Source organism: Thamnophis sirtalis, unplaced genomic scaffold (assembly GCF_051295495.1).
Source record: "Thamnophis sirtalis isolate CommonGarterSnake01/CBP01778 unplaced genomic scaffold, rThaSir2_p1.2 scaffold_4, whole genome shotgun sequence".
NCBI classification, from domain to species: domain Eukaryota; kingdom Metazoa; phylum Chordata; class Lepidosauria; order Squamata; family Natricidae; genus Thamnophis; species Thamnophis sirtalis.
The window spans coordinates 105,427,137-105,444,434 of NW_028261384.1; the positions used below are offsets into that span (position 1 = coordinate 105,427,137).

Consider the following 17,298-nt stretch of genomic DNA (forward strand, 5'->3'; position numbering starts at 1 on the left):
CCCACTCCCGAAGGACTCGGGGCGGCTTACAATAAAAAGGGAAGGGGGATAAATAAGACAAAACAACAATTTAAAATACAACAACATTCACAATTAAAGTGGGGCTGGATACATTCAACAGCCCCAGGCCTGCCGGAACAGCCAGGACTTAGTAGCTTTACGGAAGGCCGGGAGGGTAGTAAGGGTCCGGATCTCAACGGGAAGGACCGGAGCTGCAACAGAGGCCCTCCCCCGGGGGGTCGCCAGCCAGCATTGGCTGGCGGATGGAATCCGGAGAAGGCCAAGTCTGTGCAATCGAATCGGTCTTTGGGAGGTAATTGGCAGGAGGCTGTCTCTCAGGTAACCAGGTCCGATGCCATGCAGGGCTTTAAAAGTAACGACTAGCATCTTGAAGCGTGTCCGGAGACCAATGGGCAGCCAGTGCAGCTCGCAGAGGATAGGTGTAACGTGGGTTTACCTAGGTGCACCCACAATCGCTCACGCGGCTGCATTCTGGACTAACTGAAGTCTTCGAACACTCTTCAAGGGCAGCCCCATGTAGAGTGCGTTACAGTAAACCAGTCTTGAGGTGACGAGGGCATGAGTGACTATCTGAAGGGCCTCCCGGTCCAGGTAGGGTCGCAATTGGTGCACCAGGCGAACCTGGGCAAAGGTCCTCCTGGTCACAACCAACAAGTGACTAACATCAGCTGTGGATCCAGAAGGACTCCCAAATTGTGAACCCTCTCTGAGGGGCGTATGATTTCACCCCCCAGGCTAGGGGATAGAATACCTGGACCATTTTTGGGAGAGAGCATCAATAGCCAATCGGTCTTGTCGGGATTGAGTGCAAGCTTGTTCGTTCCCATCCAGACCCTTACAGCCTCTAGGACTGGCGCATCACTTCTACTGTTTCACTGAGTTGGGAGGGGCGGACAGATACAGTTGCGTGTCGTCCGCATATTGGTGGTATTTAATCCCATGCCATCGTATGATCTCACCCAGGGGCTTCATGTAGATGTTAAATAGGAGGGGGGACAGGACCGAACCCTGCGGCACCCAAAATTGAGGGGCCTAGGGGTTGACCTCTGCCCTCCAACCAACAGCGACTGCAACCTGTCCGAGAGGTAGGAGGAGAACCACCATAGGACAGTGCCTCCCACTCCCACCTCCCGTAACCATCGCAGAAGGATACCATGGTCGATGGTATCCAAGGCCACTGAGAGGTCAAGGAGCACTAGGATAGAGGAGTGACCCCTATCCCTGGCTCGCCAGAGATCATCGATCAGTGCGACCAAAGCAGTTTCCATGCTGTAACCAGGCCTGAAACTGGACTGAAAGGAATCCAGATAATCGGTTTCATCCAAGGACCGCCAGAGTTGAAAGGCCACCACTTTCTCAACAACCTTCCCTACAAAGGGGAGGTTGGAGACTGGATGATAGTTACTTAAAATGGCTGGGTCCAGAGAGGGCTTCTTCAGGAGGGTTCTCACCACCGCATCCTTTAGGAGGAGCGGGAAGGATCCCTCCCAGAGAGAGGTGTTAACTATCCTCTGGATCCAGCCACATGTCACCTCCCTACTGGTCGAGAGCAGCCAGGAGGGGCACGGGTCCAGTATACAGGTGGAGGCACTCACTGCTCCCATGGCCTTGTCCACTTCCTCAGGAGCGACAAGTTGAAACTCGCTCCATAAAATCCGCTCAAGACCTTCCCCCAGTACCTCGGCTGGTACCATGCAATTGGAGTCCAGATCTGTCCGAATCCAAGCGACTTTATCCATTAGAAACTGAACAAATTCCTCAGCTCTACCGTGTAAAGGGTCGCCCGCCTCCCTCCCTTTCAGGAGGGAGCGGGTTATTCTAAACAAGGCGGCTGGGCGCAATTCAGCGGATGCAATAAGAGCGGCAAAATGCGCACATTTCGCCCGTATTGCCACGAGATAGGTCCTGATAAAGGCTCTCATCAGTGCTCAGTCTGATTCAGAGTTACTGGCCCTCAAGCGGTGCTCTAGGCGTCTCTCATCTCCCGGAGTTCCTCGGTAAACCAAGGAGCCTTCCTGGATCCGCAACCTCGGAGAGGCTGCAAAGGTGCAATCCGGTTTAGAGCCCCTGCCGGCGCTGTATTCCAGGCAGCGACTAAGGACTCCACCGGATGGTGGACGAGAGCGTCAGGTATTTCTCCAAGCGCCGTCTGAAATCCCATAGGGTCCATCAGGCGTCTGGGGCAGAACCAAATCAGTTCCCCCCCACTACAGTGGGGGATTGGTTTCCGAAAGTCAAGCCTCAGTAGGGAGTGATCAGACCATGACAAGGGCAAGATCTCAATGCCCTTCAAATCTAGATCACGTCGCCACTGCTCCGAGAGGAATACGAGGTCAAGTGTGTGACCCGCTGAGTGAGTCGGACCCCGAATGACTTGGGTTAAGTCCATGGCTGTCATGGAAGCTATGAACTCCTGCGCCCCATCAGAGTGCTTGCCGAGCAAAGGCAGGTTGAAATCCCCCAGCACCATAAGCCTGGGGAACTCTACCGCCAGGTCGGCTACTGACTTGAGGAATGAGGGAAGGGCTGTTGCAACGCTATTGGGAGGTAGGTACGTTAACAAGAAGCCCACTTGACCCGCGAGGTTCAACTTCACCAGCAGGGACTCACACCTGACAAGCTCTGGAGCAGGGATCCTACGAGGAACTAATGACCCTCGGATGATGACAGCCACTCCCCCACCCCTTTCTGGGGCCGCGGCTGATGAAGCACCTGAAACCCTTCTGGGCACATTTCAGTGAGGGGAACTCCTCCCTCCGGGCTCAGCCAGGTTTCAGTAATACATGCCAAGTCTGCCCCCTCGTCTAATATTAGGTCCCGGACGAGGGGAGCTTTGTGAACCACAGACCTGGCATTTAGCAACAACAGCCTGAGACCAGGACCCTGACAACTCTCGCAATCTGGTCCTGGAGGGGAGCTAACAGGACCGGAAGGGGAGATTGCTGTGACGTAGCGAACCCTCCTTCCCCGATAATGGCTAGCCCTGAAGTTCCCGTTGTACCTGCCCCTCCCCGTAATGACCATATTGCTCCAGCCCACCCCCGCACCCATAGACCCCATTTCCCCTCTCACAGCCTCCGCTCCTTCCGGCAGGCGATTTATATCAGTCATTCTAGGACGCAAGGTAGGCCTGGGCCCCCTACAATTTCTGCAATAGCACTCAGTGGAGGAGGCACCAGGCTGTACTCTCAGTCCTCTCATACATACACAACCACACACCCATACATTCCCCACATAAGTCAGTTAAAACGCAGAAAATACAACAATAATGGGATTTTTAAAAGTGGGTACAGACATCAAACAGGCACACCATTCACACCACATTCATAAAATTTGCAGAGCACTGCACTAGTGCGGTTTAAAATAGTCAGTGGTGCAGAGGGAGGAGGGAGTGCTGCTCCGCCCCTCTCTCTTCCTCCAAGTCCCAGAAAGACACCCAAGGCCAAAGGTCCAACGTCTGTGTTGGGTGAGATGGATGTAGATGGAGGGGGGCAGGGCGTAAACGCCAGATGTTAACACGCGGCAACTTCGCAGTCTCACACCCTCCAGATCAGGATGTAATTCAAAATAACAGCCAACAACAGTCCATAGGAGGTATATAGCTGGTATGCAGGGGACTGTCTTATCTTCCCCCTCTCCTATAGGCCTGAAAGGGTCCAAAGTCTGGGGGTCCAAAATTTGTTGGTGGCTGGAACAGATCGAAAGGAAGGGGGGTGCGTCGGTTGTTAAGAGGCCAAGTCCCCACCCGTGTTTCTGCCATCCTCTTGCGCTCCTTCCATAAACCGAATGCACCACACATACACAGACCATGGTGCCCTAGGAGTTGTATTCGATGGGCGCTGTCCGAGTTGGTGTTCCAGAGGCAGTGACGGTTAGCAAAACGGTCGGAGGAGGTTAGACGTTGAAGGCCAAAAACGGATGGTTGCAGGCCAGGATAGTAGAGAGTCAATGCTGGTCAAGGGAACAGACGGAGGCTCTGAAGCAGCGGGGGCAAGCAGAAGACAAAAGTTTGTTAAAGTATAAAACTCAGACACGCAGAGGAGCAAAGGGGAGAGGCTGCGACCGCGAGGGAGGCAAGCAAGATGGAGGGAGGGGGGGCATCCAAGGAGGGCTACGGTGGCGGCAACCACAGCCGGCCGCCCGATCCGCCTGAACCCAGTCAGGTCCAAATAGATAGCTCCCCACTCCTCCGGAGTGATGATGAGTGGTAGTGTCCGTAATAGGGTCCCCAAGGCTCACCGCTTGGCTGGATAGAATCAAAGAAATCAGATGAGAACGCAGCTGTCAGCAGCGCAGCGACGCCATCTCCCCCTCCAAGCAAGTAACTCCGTGGCCGCTGAGGATTACGCCATTCGGGATCACTCAGAAGTGGCAATTCTTCCGGATGACTAGCCCTCTCATGTTCCCTGGGTTCCAGTCCTCCCAGGGGACCTTTTTAGATGGATTTCTGGCAGATTCCGAAGGCTCTCCAGGACTCCATTTTGCAAATATACTATCAACTTTCTCTTGACAAATAAAGGTTGATAATTATATGTGCACCTAGACCAGGGGTGTCAAACTCAAGGCCCAGGGGTTGGATCTGGCCTGCAATGTGGTCGGATCTGGCCTGTGGGGCAGTCCTGGAAAATGTAAGGAGACAGCCTGCATTGCTTCAGCCCGGACTATGCAATGTGAAGAGGAAACATGCCAGCAGTTTGGGGAATGGTGTCAAGCTGGCCACACCCACCCAGTCAGCCACACCCACTCATTCCCAAAGTCAACCACAGCCCTGATGCAGCCTCAGTGAAATTGAGTTTGACACCCCTGAACTAGACAATCCATCCATGACGCCTTAGGTCAGTAATGGCGAACCTTTTCGGCACCGAACAAAAACTTTGTTTGCTCATCTGGGCCGTGACCAGGGAAAGGAGCTTCTGATTGAACTTTGGTTTCCAGCGCACGTATGCACACTGGCCAGCAAGTCTTCCAATTACTGCCGCACATGCGCACATGCTGATCAGCTGTCCGGCTTGCATGCACATGCCAGAAAATGGAAGACCAGCTGATCATTGTGTGCCCATGTGTGCCAGGAACCTGGAAGAGGAATGGGCGATGCCGCGTGTGCCAGACAACATGGCTCCGCATGCCACTTCGGGCACATATGCCATAGGTTCGCCATCATGACTTTAGATCATCCTTTCGGAGATATTTCCTTATCTGATTCTTTATTTCCTTCAACAATAACACAAAATGTAATGCAGAGCCTTCACTGAAAGACTGCAATATATTCAGGGATGTATTTGCCTTGAAAATAACAGGTGTTGATATGTATACTATAGTCAAATGTCAGCATAGGATATGTTGTATTATATATTGTATTATGTCATAGACTACTTTATGATAATATTGTTCATTTTTTTAAATTTGTCATGTCAAATTTTTAATCCCACAGTCATCATGCTGTGCATTCTGTTACTCCATTTGAAATGCTTTGGTTTAAAGGTTTTGCCCTATGGCGCATTGTTTCACCTGGTTAATGGTTACAGGAATCAGAGTTTTAGTAGTATGTAGATTAGACAACCCATGCCTGTTGAGTCATAGATTCAGAGACATTTCTTTACTGGATTTCTAAATGCTTTCAATGATGACAGAACTTCTAGTGTACAATACTCACTGAAAAATCTGAGATATATCTACCTTATCTATCTTCAAAATAGCCTATGTTAAACTGTAGAGCACAGTGAAATATGAACACAGGATATTTGTTTTTTGTTTGTTTGTTTGTTTGTTTATAACTTTTATATAGCCATACATTTTTCTACCGACTCTAAATGGCTCTCAATCAAGGATTTAAAGATTTATAAAATCATTTAAATACACAACCAATTAAAACATAAGACATTAAAATAACAAAAACATGGGATCAATCCCATGTTATGACATAAATATGCTTTATGATAATATTTATGTCATAAAATGTTTTATAAAATTTGTCACATTTCAATTTCTTGGGAGCCATGGATCCTTGATTTTGGACACATTCTATAAGCCCATTTAAGGCACCTTGGTTCAAAACGTTTTGGCTTATAGTCCATTGCTTCACCCAGTTAAAGGTTACAGGAATTATAGTAGTATATAGATATCTATTTCTTCTTCCTCATATTTAAATGTATCTGTAGTCCTGAAATCATCCAAAGATGAGTAAGTTGGGTGGGAATGGCTTTGCTTAAGATCTTCCTTTCCCTGACCTGTTTCAGCAGGATTAGAAAGAATTCCAAAAGCCAAGTTTTGCATATTTTCCATAACTTGTCAGAAAGAAAGAAAGAAAGAAAGAAAGAAAGAAAGAAAGAAAGAAAGAAAGAAAGAAAGAAAGAAAGAAAGAAAGAAAGAAAGAAAGAAAAACATGCCTGAACCCTGTTTCAGAGCAAGCATTCAAAGGTGAGATGAATAAAGGTTTTAGAGTAAGAACTCAATCCTGTATTATGGAAAGCTGAAGCCTTTCCCTCCAGATTTTGGTATGCATTTGCCCTTATGTTAATTAATAACTTAGCATTTAATAACCAATACTTTTTGTAGGACAGGATAATTTATTGAAAGCATTTCCTCTCTATAGTGTTCATATACTTCCTAAAACATCACCTCTGTTGTTAACCCTTCATCCCACACACTTTTTAAAAATGGAGTGGCGAACGGGGGATCAGCTTATCTGATAGTGCTACTAATACTCCTTGTCAGGGCAGGTACATGCATGTTGGCAGTGGACAATCTTCTTGGGGATGTTAAACAGTCGCTTTTGAGTAGTGTATTTGAAGAATTCCCACTTCAAGGCTGGGGTTTAAAACTACAGAATTTGAAGAAGGGAAACTTAGAATTTCCCACTTGACATTACACAGGGAATCCATCAAAAATCAAAGTGAACTGGGCACCTGTTTACAGCTCTCAAAATGATGGGGAACTATGTTTTATTTCTACTCAAATTATATAGCAGTTATATCTTGTTTACATATCTATTCATTTAAATAGGTGCATATGCATAAGGTCAGTGCTTGAATAGGGAAAAGAAAGAAGAAAGATGAAAGAAGAGGAGGAGGAGGAGAAAGAGGATAAGAACAGGAAGGAAGGAAAAAGAATGAAAGAAAGAAAGAAGTAAATAGAAATATGCTGGCTGGGGAAGTCCACACATCATACAATTTCCAGGTTGAGAAATACCGCCCTAGAGTGAGTGTAATTGATTAAATAAATAAATAAAGCCCAACCCTTGCTATAAAGCTTTTACTGTCGTCCTTTTCCATTTGCAATAACAATGTGATATCCTGCAAATCTCTCCCACCCTCAGAGGAATTAGAAATGACAACAGAAAGAGAGAAAACCTCCAAAATGAACCAATTCACCTCAGTTCTCCACCCACTAATAGCTCAACACTCCATGCCCAATTAAAGCAAATTACAGGACTTGATTGTTTAAATGCAGGGGAAGAAAAACACTTCCAGACTTTCTAGCACATCTGTTGCCTGTACAGAAAGAAGCCGATTAACATATTTTTTTAGATTTTTTTAAAATCCCACCCTTATTATTTTTATAAATAACTCAAGGCAGTGAGCATACCTAATGCTCCTTTCCTCCCCCTATTATGAATATGAAAATTGCAGATGGCAGAGTGAAGGTATGAACTGGGTAACATTGAGAGGACTTTAAAGTAGAATTTCACTGTTGAACATCTCAGTGCCCACACCCTGACAAACACACAGACCCATCAATAATACAAATAGTGCTAGGCAGATAACTGTTGAAAATCTAGCTCTTGGGGAGCTTCATTCTACCCACTGGGTGGTGTTTATCCAGTTCAACAAGTTCCTGCATAGGGTGCGGTACTGCTGCCAAGAGGCTGGATTTGGAGACTGTTCTTCCTGCTTGTTCTCTCACTCACACACAGGTTTAGATTAGACAGTAGGCACTGTGGTTTGGGACTTCTGCTCCAAGCAGCCTGTGGCTGTGACTGATTGCTCTGCTCCATGGCCACTTCCAACCATAAAGATCAGGTATTGGGTCTTCAGTCAGATGTTTGGTGTGGATTGAGTTACCTAAATCTCTGGAAGATGCTGATAGTAACTGTGATTTATTTCCAGGCATGGATCCCCAAATATTTCAAGAAGAAAGTCTGTACAACTTTCATTGAGCAACCTAGTGATATAGGGTGAGTAAAGCTTGATTTTCTTTCTCTGTTCTTTGAAATATATGTAAGCGGGCACTTCTAACACCCTCTGAGGCTCATTTACAGTTTAGCATTTCTAGTTTTTCTCTCAAAACTGCACTTTGATCCCCATGCGAGACGAGCTTCACTCATGCTAACCATATTTTACATTTCAGCACTGCTAAACTCTGGGTAGAACATTTGGCTCAATATATGCAGGGCATCCTACGTGCCATGATTTATTCCAGTAATTTTCTCTTTCTCACCATTGGTTTAGTCATCTTTGGAATTAAAGCATTGCCTCAGGATCTGGCTAGTGAGTTGTGAGAGAACGTTAGCTACTATTTCCCTGGGCATCCCTCTGTTTTGGAAAACAGAGTTGTGGGTGCCTGAATCCTTATATTGGCTTCCTAAAACAATCAGCTTTAGTCAGGTGACATGGAGAATGATTTTTGTTGATGCCTAAACAAGATGCAAATTAAATGAATTTTTAAATGGCAATGTGAAATGTCATCTTGTCATCTTGTCTTTTGGTAATAAAATTCTATTTCTAACCAGCCTTCCACACAGTTTCCCTCTGTTTTGCTCTCTCTTGTTCTCTCTGCCTCCTGCCACTTCCACTCTCCCATGGCTTCAATTCCTAGTACCTTTTTTGTTTCTTCATCCATGACTCTCTTTCACCTCTGCCCTTGTTGTAATGCTTTAACTCCCTTCTCTTTCTGAAGTTGTTGAATTACATTTTAAAATGCATGAACATCTCTGAAAGATGCTAGAAGGTGCAGTAACATTCAGATTGAAGTACCGGTATTTATATTTGGCAAAAATTATCCTATCCCATAAACATCATTACATTGCATAGCTCCCTAAATATGTATTTTGTGTATTTTGTCATTTCTTTTATTGTTTATATTCCAAATATCACTTTCTGAGCAGGTCCATCTTGAATCTTCTTTTTCTGAAGTTAAGCTTACATTGTTCCTTTAAATTTCCAAATTTGCCAAATTCTTTGTCCTTCCTGAATATCATTCAATTTGCTTATATCATGAATAAGGGATTTGTTCACCTTCACAAATTCTTGACACCAACTTCCTTCAGCATCAACCATTTTGGCCAGTAGCCAGAGATGCCAGGAACTAGAGCCAAATGTCTACAAAGCCATGAGTTTGTTCTATATCATTACACACACACACACACACACACACACACACACACACACACACACATATTCCCCCCTGACTATATCTGAACATTACTATACGTTACCTATATCTGAACATTACTGAATTACTGAGCAAACTGGAAAGCCAGTTTGCAATAGTAATTAAGACACCAGGCTAGAAACTGGGAGATTGTGAGTTTTAGTCCTATCTTTGGCCCAAAGCCAGCTGAATAAGCTTGAGCCAGTCATTCTCTCTCAGCCTTAGGAAGGAGGCAATGGCAAACCAGTTCCAAAATCTTGCTAAACAAAATGCAGGGACTACTCTCCCAGATTCAACATTGACACAACAGAACACCCCCTCCCAAAGAAAAACCTCACTCCGCTGAGCATTAAAATATGTAAAAGATAAAGGAGAATTTGTTTATTCATTTATTGATACTTCATATTTCTGAACCACCCATCTCCCTCAAGTTGTTATACTGGGTCTCAGAGTTATAGGTGCAACCTTGTTCTGATCCCTTCTCCATCAATCTGTTTCACAGTGCCTCCGATTTCTGCCAGTGTGGCAGCCCTCGCAAAAACCATACATCAGTAGCCATAGAAGATGCTTTTGGAGCAGCCATTGTCAGCAAATGGGACTCAGCACAACATACCACAGAGAGGCCAACGGATGCATATGGGGAGATAGAATTTCTAGGCACTGGCCGTAGACCAAGCAAGGTGAGCTCGTGATAGGACAAGAGCTAAACTAAGGATCCCAGAGGATGAAGTTAGGATTATGGCAGGAGATTGTGGAGCTAAAGGCAAAGCAACTATTTCCCAACCCTAAATGTAATGACAAGAAGGATGGTATATTTAGTCAAGGATGGCCCAATGATGGGATATTACAGGATAAAGCAGGAGCAGCTCAGAAGGACGTGTGACATCCTGAAGTAGGATGAAAATCCATGATTCCCTTCATTGTTTCCACCTGCCAAATTTACCCTTGTATTGACCATATCTTGTGCCTGGTTGTTAAACTGGCCACTTTCTAGATAGCTGTTTGAATGGATGCTCATAGCAATGAATTGCCATATGGCCTATCTTTGCAGGTAAATATCCCAGACCTCTTAAAAAGGAGCATCTGGCAAAGTCTCTCAAAGTCATATAGGACTAGTAGGAAGAAAGACAATGAGTCCAGAGAGTAAGATACATGGAGTGTAACAAAAATGGATGACTCTAGATAAAACTATTCAAGGTTTGTACTAGCCTCTTTGGTCTAATCCTTTGTTCTCCCTTGCAGTTCATTCGCCTCTCTGACTCATCTGATCCTGCAAATGCTTATGCTTTAGTAACACATCACTGGAAAATCCCACACCCCAACTTGGTGGTGTCAGTGGTGGGAGGTGAAGGTGAGGGGCCTGTAAGGGCCTGGCTCAAAGATGTTCTGAGAAAGGGGCTGGTTAAAGCAGCTCAAAGCACAGGTAATCTCTTCCTGCAGTTTGATTTAATTTTACTAACCATTTTAAACATCAGTGCAGAACAAGGGGCTGAAGCTTTTGAAGGAAGCCAATAGCTAGCTTGACGTGGGATACATTTGAATAACAATGGTCGGGTATGCTAGCCTATCTTTGCTATTGAAACAGAGGGAAAAGGCTTTCTTGAAAGGTTATTGAAAGATATGTGTGCATATTACATAGCAACTAGGTAAACCTAGGTAAACATGCTTCTTAGTTTAGGTTTCTTGAATATAAAAAGAATAGGAATATCTAGCATGTTTTATAATAGTGTATTTTCAATGTTATACGAATCTGACTTGTTCTGTTTTGCTGCATAGTTTTTTTAATTACAGATGGAAATTACTGGTTAACTGCTTTGCAGTTATTAGAAACCTTCAGAAAGATGGGTTTTATAGCACTGGGTGAATTTCCTTCTCTCTCTTTCTCTCTTTTTTTTAGCAAAAGAAGTTTTAAAATACAAATTTAAGGTTTTTAAATCTTGATTTAGACACAGCCCAAGGTTGATTAGAATGTTGACTTTGTAAACTTGCAAATGCAATAAGGATCCAGGTGGCTTTGAAATAAGATTCTGAAATTTCTTATAAGAATCTTTCCTGTGGGAAAGTGCTGTTATGTTCTATTTTTTTTTAAAAAAATGATAGGATGGAAAGGTTGAACACTCGAGGGAACACGAAGAATCTAAACATTACTCTTAAAAGAGAAGAACATTTAAATTTGACTTACTAATGCAGAATGAAACAAAATACTTAACACAAGACACATTGAAGGGTATTTTTGAACAATGGACCCAGAAGTTGATTGTAAGAATGTTACCATTATAGATAATTTTTAAAAGATATTGTGGAAGAGAAAAAAGATTCACCAGACAAGATTGAAATTGATCTGAAAGTGGTTTTTAAAATGAAAGGCTATAAAAATATATGCAAAAAGGTGCTACACTGGATATATAAATAAAACTATTAAAAGGAATATGCTAATAACAAACTAAAAGAGTGACGAGGATAGCTTTCTTATATTGGATTTACAAAAGGGTTAAAATTTTGAATTTTTTTGTGAGGAAAAAATGAATAAAAATCAAGTTCTAGGACATTGCATAATACAGAATTTAATTTATGAACTGTAACAATAAAGTCTTCAGTTTGCTGAGTGGCTAATTATGTCTGCTTGATCTAGCTGCTTCTACTAACAAGATGTGCAGGAAAAATACTGTAACCTTTGTTCCATGCTTGGCAAATTGTATGCATTTGATCAATACTTTTCTGATACAGCCTATTGCATGAGTAAAGAAAGGTGTGGAGGGATAGTGTAATTATTCAGCAGGGAGCACACTTGCATGGACAAATTTCTCCCTCCCTTAAGGGTGCCTTTTTTATATGCATAATAGAGGAGTTTCTGTTTGTGTAATAGCAATCATGCTTGAAAAGATAACGCTGAATCTATGGATGGGTGGGTGCTGGTTCTAACCTGATTGATCCTTTAATGGGTACCTTTTTGAGATAAGAGTTCGTACTGTAACATGGACTAAGATTGCAATTTGTTTAATGGTCATACACGGCCATTTCTCAGTCATGTGAGCTATTGTAACAGATCGAGCTGTGTGATAGTAATAAAGGAAATGTTCAGGTATAATTCTGATAGCTTGGTTTAGGATTTCACAGTGTGGCCAAAAAGTCTGATCATGTTTTTCATCATAATTTCTTAAACTGTCTTGTGATCATTAAAAAAAAGAATAATACTTAATTTAGCCCATATGCTTATAAAGTTCTTACTGTATTTATTGCTCCTATGCAGGTGCCTGGATTATGACAAGTGGTCTCCAAGATGGTGTCGGCCGGTATGTGGGGGAAGCAGTGAGAGACCATGCTATGGCTAGTACCAGCCGCAGCACTCATGTTGTAGCAATGGGCATTGCTCCATGGGGTATCGTTGAACAGCACCATTCTCTTGTGAACCCCAAGGTAGGCGGGCTGGAGAAGGGAAATGCTAATAGGGATAATGAATGAAGGCTGGGAAGTTTAACACAGAGTTACAGATTGGGGAGGGTGAGGTCCTAAGACCATGGGTACCTCCTGGAACATGGTCCATAAGAGCCCCCACTCACGTTTAATATAAAAAATGGGAAAATAATACATGAAGAGTCAATTACTTTAAATGTATTTGAATAATTTGATTAAATTAATCCAATTAATTATCACAGTGCTGGCTTTACCAATTCCCCCCCCTTGCAATGCATGTTCTATATCTGCCACTTAATTCTTGATCTCTCAAAAGTTGAGTTCCTAATTTACCTCAAAGGGACAAAAGACAATAATGCCTGTCTTTACCTCGTTTGATTAATCTGCTTCTTTTTTTATCCTAAAGGGTTCCTTCCCAGCACGTTACCCCAGGACAAACCCTGTGAGCCCTTTCTGCCCTCTAGATGCCAACCATTCTGCCTTCTTCTTGGTGGACAATGGGACACTGGGGAGAGCAGGCGGAGAGGCCGCCTTCCGAGCCCGTTTGGAACGCTATATTGCCCAGCAGAAAGTGGGAGCTGGCGGTGAGGAATTTCTTATATAAACAGGAACATAAAACATGGAACAGGAAGTTACCCTGTTTACCATGCTTCCTGCAACAGACTAATAGTATTTTCTTATCTTCAGATGCATCAGACTTCAGTTTCTATAACCCTTAGATAGCTAAAACTAAAGAACATACGAATTGCAATTTAATATATTTGAAAGTCACCAGATTTCTGTGTTCTGTTCTACATCTTTTAAAATGTGGCCAAAAAGCTAGCTTTCTCAGGATGCAGTATAAGCTCTGTGGTCAGGTGCCTGCCTGGAGGTGAGACTTCATCCAGACTTAACTTTTATACTCTCCTCTGGTTCCACTTCCTTTCATTTTTGCATCTTTACTTTACGAGAAGAAACCCCACCTGTTTTGTAAATCTCTGACTCTAATCTGCTTGCTGACTCCACTGTGTCTACAATAATAGTTTATCTTTCCTGTTGATCGGAGGATACCCTCCAATTCTTTAAGAAATACAATGTACTGGCAAGCCTCATTACATATACTTTGCATCTAAATATTAATCCTGTTAATTACTCCCAAGGCAGACCACAACCAGAGAGCTGTTCTGGTTAATGAATATTTACTCAAAATTATATGGATTGTTCCCCTATATCTTTATGCCCCAGATCAACTTTTTAAAATAGAAATTTGTTTTCTTCTGCACTGAGCCTGAAAAGCTAGGCAGTTTTGAACTGGGATAATACTTACACAAGGAAAGGAGTCCCTGCAGATTTTACTCAGCTAGTCAGTGCTGACTAAAGGGGGCCGTGCTCATCTCCGTTTCAAGGCTGTTGAGCCAAGGCTATCGGAAGATGTTTCTGTGGTCAGTGTGAGAGCTATTTCTCCCCAAGTACCTGTTAATTTACTTGCCATTTGTGTGTTTTTGAACTGGTAGGTGGGCAGGACCTAGGTGAAGATGGGCACTCACTTTGTTGCTCAAATGTTTGGTCAAACCTGGGCTGTAAGCTTTCCAGCTGACAAGCCCAGTTCCTTAACCCTTGAGCCATCACACGGCTCAAGAGATGAGCCTGCACCACCACTTACATGAGAGACTCTAGAAAATCCCCTTGTTGTAGGCAAGACTGAAAAAGTAGGAAAAAAGCACCCCAATAGAAAGCAGTGACAAATCACTTTCATACTAAGGCCAAGAAACAATATGATGTATCTATGTCATTCATCAACTTAGCTCAAAATCAACTTAGTTTGAGGGTATCGTTATCTTGGCCTTACTTTCTTGCCCGAGTGGTAGCAAAAAATGTTTGCATTTGAACTTCCAAGATCGTTTTACTCGGACTTGGTTTGGCCACTGTTCCCTTAACTAATTTCCCCCCATTTTGCCATTCCTCCACCCTATAGGTGAAGGGAGCATTGAGATTCCTGTGTTGCTGCTGCTCATCAGTGGGGACTCAGCCATATTCAAGGTAAAGGAATTGGGATGTTGTGGAAGAAGATGAAGTGTCTTGAACAGAAATAGTTTCATCGTCAGACTTTAGGGAAGTGGTCCATAGTTCCACTCCAAGGATAAGAGGGTTAAGCTAACACATTTGGATGTGAAGGAATGTAACCTTCTTTTTCCAGTGAAAGAGTGCTCCATAAAAAATTTGGGAGAGAGAACAAAATTAATTTCAGGAGAAAGCAATAATAAAATTATTGTTCAAAGTTGCAGTTACCTAAATATGCTGGCGTAGGAAGACAAAGAACTGAAGAAATGAATAGACCAAGATAGAAACTTTGGTTTTCCTATGCATAGAATATGTACTATGGGGGAAGTGTGTAGCAATAGCAATAGCAGTTAGACTTATATACCGCTTCATAGGGCTTTCAGCCCTCTCTAAGCGGTTTACAGAGTCAGCATATCGCCCCCACAGTCTGGGTCCTCATTTCACCCACCTCAGAAGGATGGAAGGCTGAGTCAACCTTGAGCCGGTGAGATTTGAACCGCTGAACTGCAGATAACAGTCAGCTGAAGTGGCCTGCAGTACTGCACCCTAACCACTGCGCCACCTCGGCTCATAAAATCTCTGATGCAATTCATTTGTGTTAAAAAAAACAAAGAGGAAGGAAAGATTCTGACAACTATAGACAAGGCATTCTGGAAACAAACCAAGAGTTGGAGAAAAGGATCATGAAATGTGAGATAGCAATTATCCTTATGGAAAAAAGTGTAAAGGGAAATATATATCCAGGTTTTGAATTCTTAAAGATAGGTGAGATGATAACAATGAGAGGAGAGAGTTAAAGATGTGAAATCATGGGAGTTGAGAACAGCAATGAACCTGATTAGATGTGAACAAATTAAAATTCAGAGGTCAAAGAGGAAGACAATGAGGAATGGCTGCGGTTGATGAAGCTGGTTGGGGATGATCAGAGAAGATGAAACACTGGATTGAGGAAGGCTGCCTTTGTAGCGCCTTCCTAAAGTGCACGTGACTAACATCAGTTGCTTCTGTCTTGTTCATTTCCTAAGCGTGTATCAGAGGCTGTGCATGCCTCCATTCCCTGCCTCCTTGTAGCTGGATCTGGGGGAGCAGCAGACTGCTTGGCTGAGTTGTTGGAAGAGACACAACCTGGAGAGTCCCTGAAAACTCTGGCAATGAAGAAAATGCAGGGAAAATTCCCACACCATGACTTGGAGGAGTTGGCTGAGCAGGTAAGACCTAATATGTAATGCCTTTCCATCTCTCCTCTTCTTTCCGTCTTTGTTTGTCTGTCTGTCCATCCCCCCTCTCCCTCCCCCCTCTCTCTTCCAAGATAAGCGTACTGACTTTTCTACATGTCTTCTTTTCAGGTGGAAAGCATTGGGAATCTGAGGGAGTTGGTGACTGTCTATTCAGACCAAGAAGGTTTGGAAGAGTTTGAGACTGTCCTGCTTAAAGCTCTAGTGAAAGGTAATTAGTTCAGCACATAATACAATACAATAGCAGAGTTGGAATGGACCTTGGAGGTCTTCTAGTCCAACCCCCTGCCTAGGCAGGAAACCTTATACCGTTTCAGACAAATGGCTATCCAACATCTTCTTGAAAACTTCCAGTGGTGGGGCATTCACAACTTCTGGAGGCAAGCTGTTCCACTGATTAATTGTTCTAACTGTCAGGAGATTTCTCCTCAGTTCTAAGTTGCTTCTCTCCCTGATTAGTTTCCACTCATTGCTTCTTGTTCTACCCTCAGGTGCCTTGGAGAATAATTTGACTCCCTCTTCTCTGTGGCAACCCCTGAGATATTGGAACACTGCTACCATGTCTCCCCTAGTCCTTCTTTTCATTAAACTAGGTATATCCAGTTCCTGCAACCGTTCTTCATATGTTTTAGACTCCAGTCCCCTAATCATGTTTGTTGCTCTTTTCTGCACTCCTTCTAGAGTCTCCACATGTTTTCTACATCGTGGTGACAAAAACTGAATGCAGTATTCCAAGTGTGGCCTTACCAAGGCATTATAAAATGATATTAACACTTCACGTGATCTTGATTCTATCCCTCTGTTTATGCAGCCTAGAGCTGTGTTGGCTTTTTTGGCAGATGCTGCACACTGCTGGCTCATATTTAAATGGTTGTCCACTAGGACTTCAAGATCCCTCTCACAGTTACTACTATTAAGCAAGGTACCACCTATATTGTACCTGTGCATTTCATTTTTCTTGCCTAAATGTAGAGCCTTACTCTTTTCACCACTGAATTTCATTTTATTAGATAGTGCCCAATGTTCAAGTTTGTCAAGATTCAACATATATCCCTAAATCAAAGATAGGCAGCTTTTTGCATAATAGCAAAGGATACAAATATGCAGTCTCATACAGTGCGTTGGACACTTTTACATTAAATTGAAAAGAGGAAAAAAAAACCTTCCATCATCAAACCCCAAAAGGTTTCAGCAGTCTTATGACTGGAATCTCATTGAA

The 17,298-nt window shown here is 43.4% G+C and overlaps 1 protein-coding gene across 2 annotated transcripts in view; it reads left to right on the plus strand.

Annotated features, from left to right (window-relative positions):
* The first annotated feature begins 7,930 nt into the window (after positions 1-7,930).
* Positions 7,931-17,298, plus strand: part of TRPM4 (transient receptor potential cation channel subfamily M member 4) — a 37,396-nt gene continuing 28,028 nt past the window's right edge. For both annotated transcript variants that reach the window (XM_087713673.1, XM_087713674.1), the window contains exons 1-9: positions 7,931-8,039; positions 8,127-8,194; positions 9,893-10,070; positions 10,633-10,813; positions 12,641-12,807; positions 13,211-13,388; positions 14,759-14,823; positions 15,870-16,052; positions 16,191-16,290. In XM_087713673.1, coding sequence (XP_087569799.1) covers positions 8,013-8,039; positions 8,127-8,194; positions 9,893-10,070; positions 10,633-10,813; positions 12,641-12,807; positions 13,211-13,388; positions 14,759-14,823; positions 15,870-16,052; positions 16,191-16,290 — 1,147 coding nt within the window. In that variant the 5' untranslated portion in view covers positions 7,931-8,012. The remainder of the gene's footprint in view (positions 8,040-8,126; positions 8,195-9,892; positions 10,071-10,632; positions 10,814-12,640; positions 12,808-13,210; positions 13,389-14,758; positions 14,824-15,869; positions 16,053-16,190; positions 16,291-17,298) is intronic.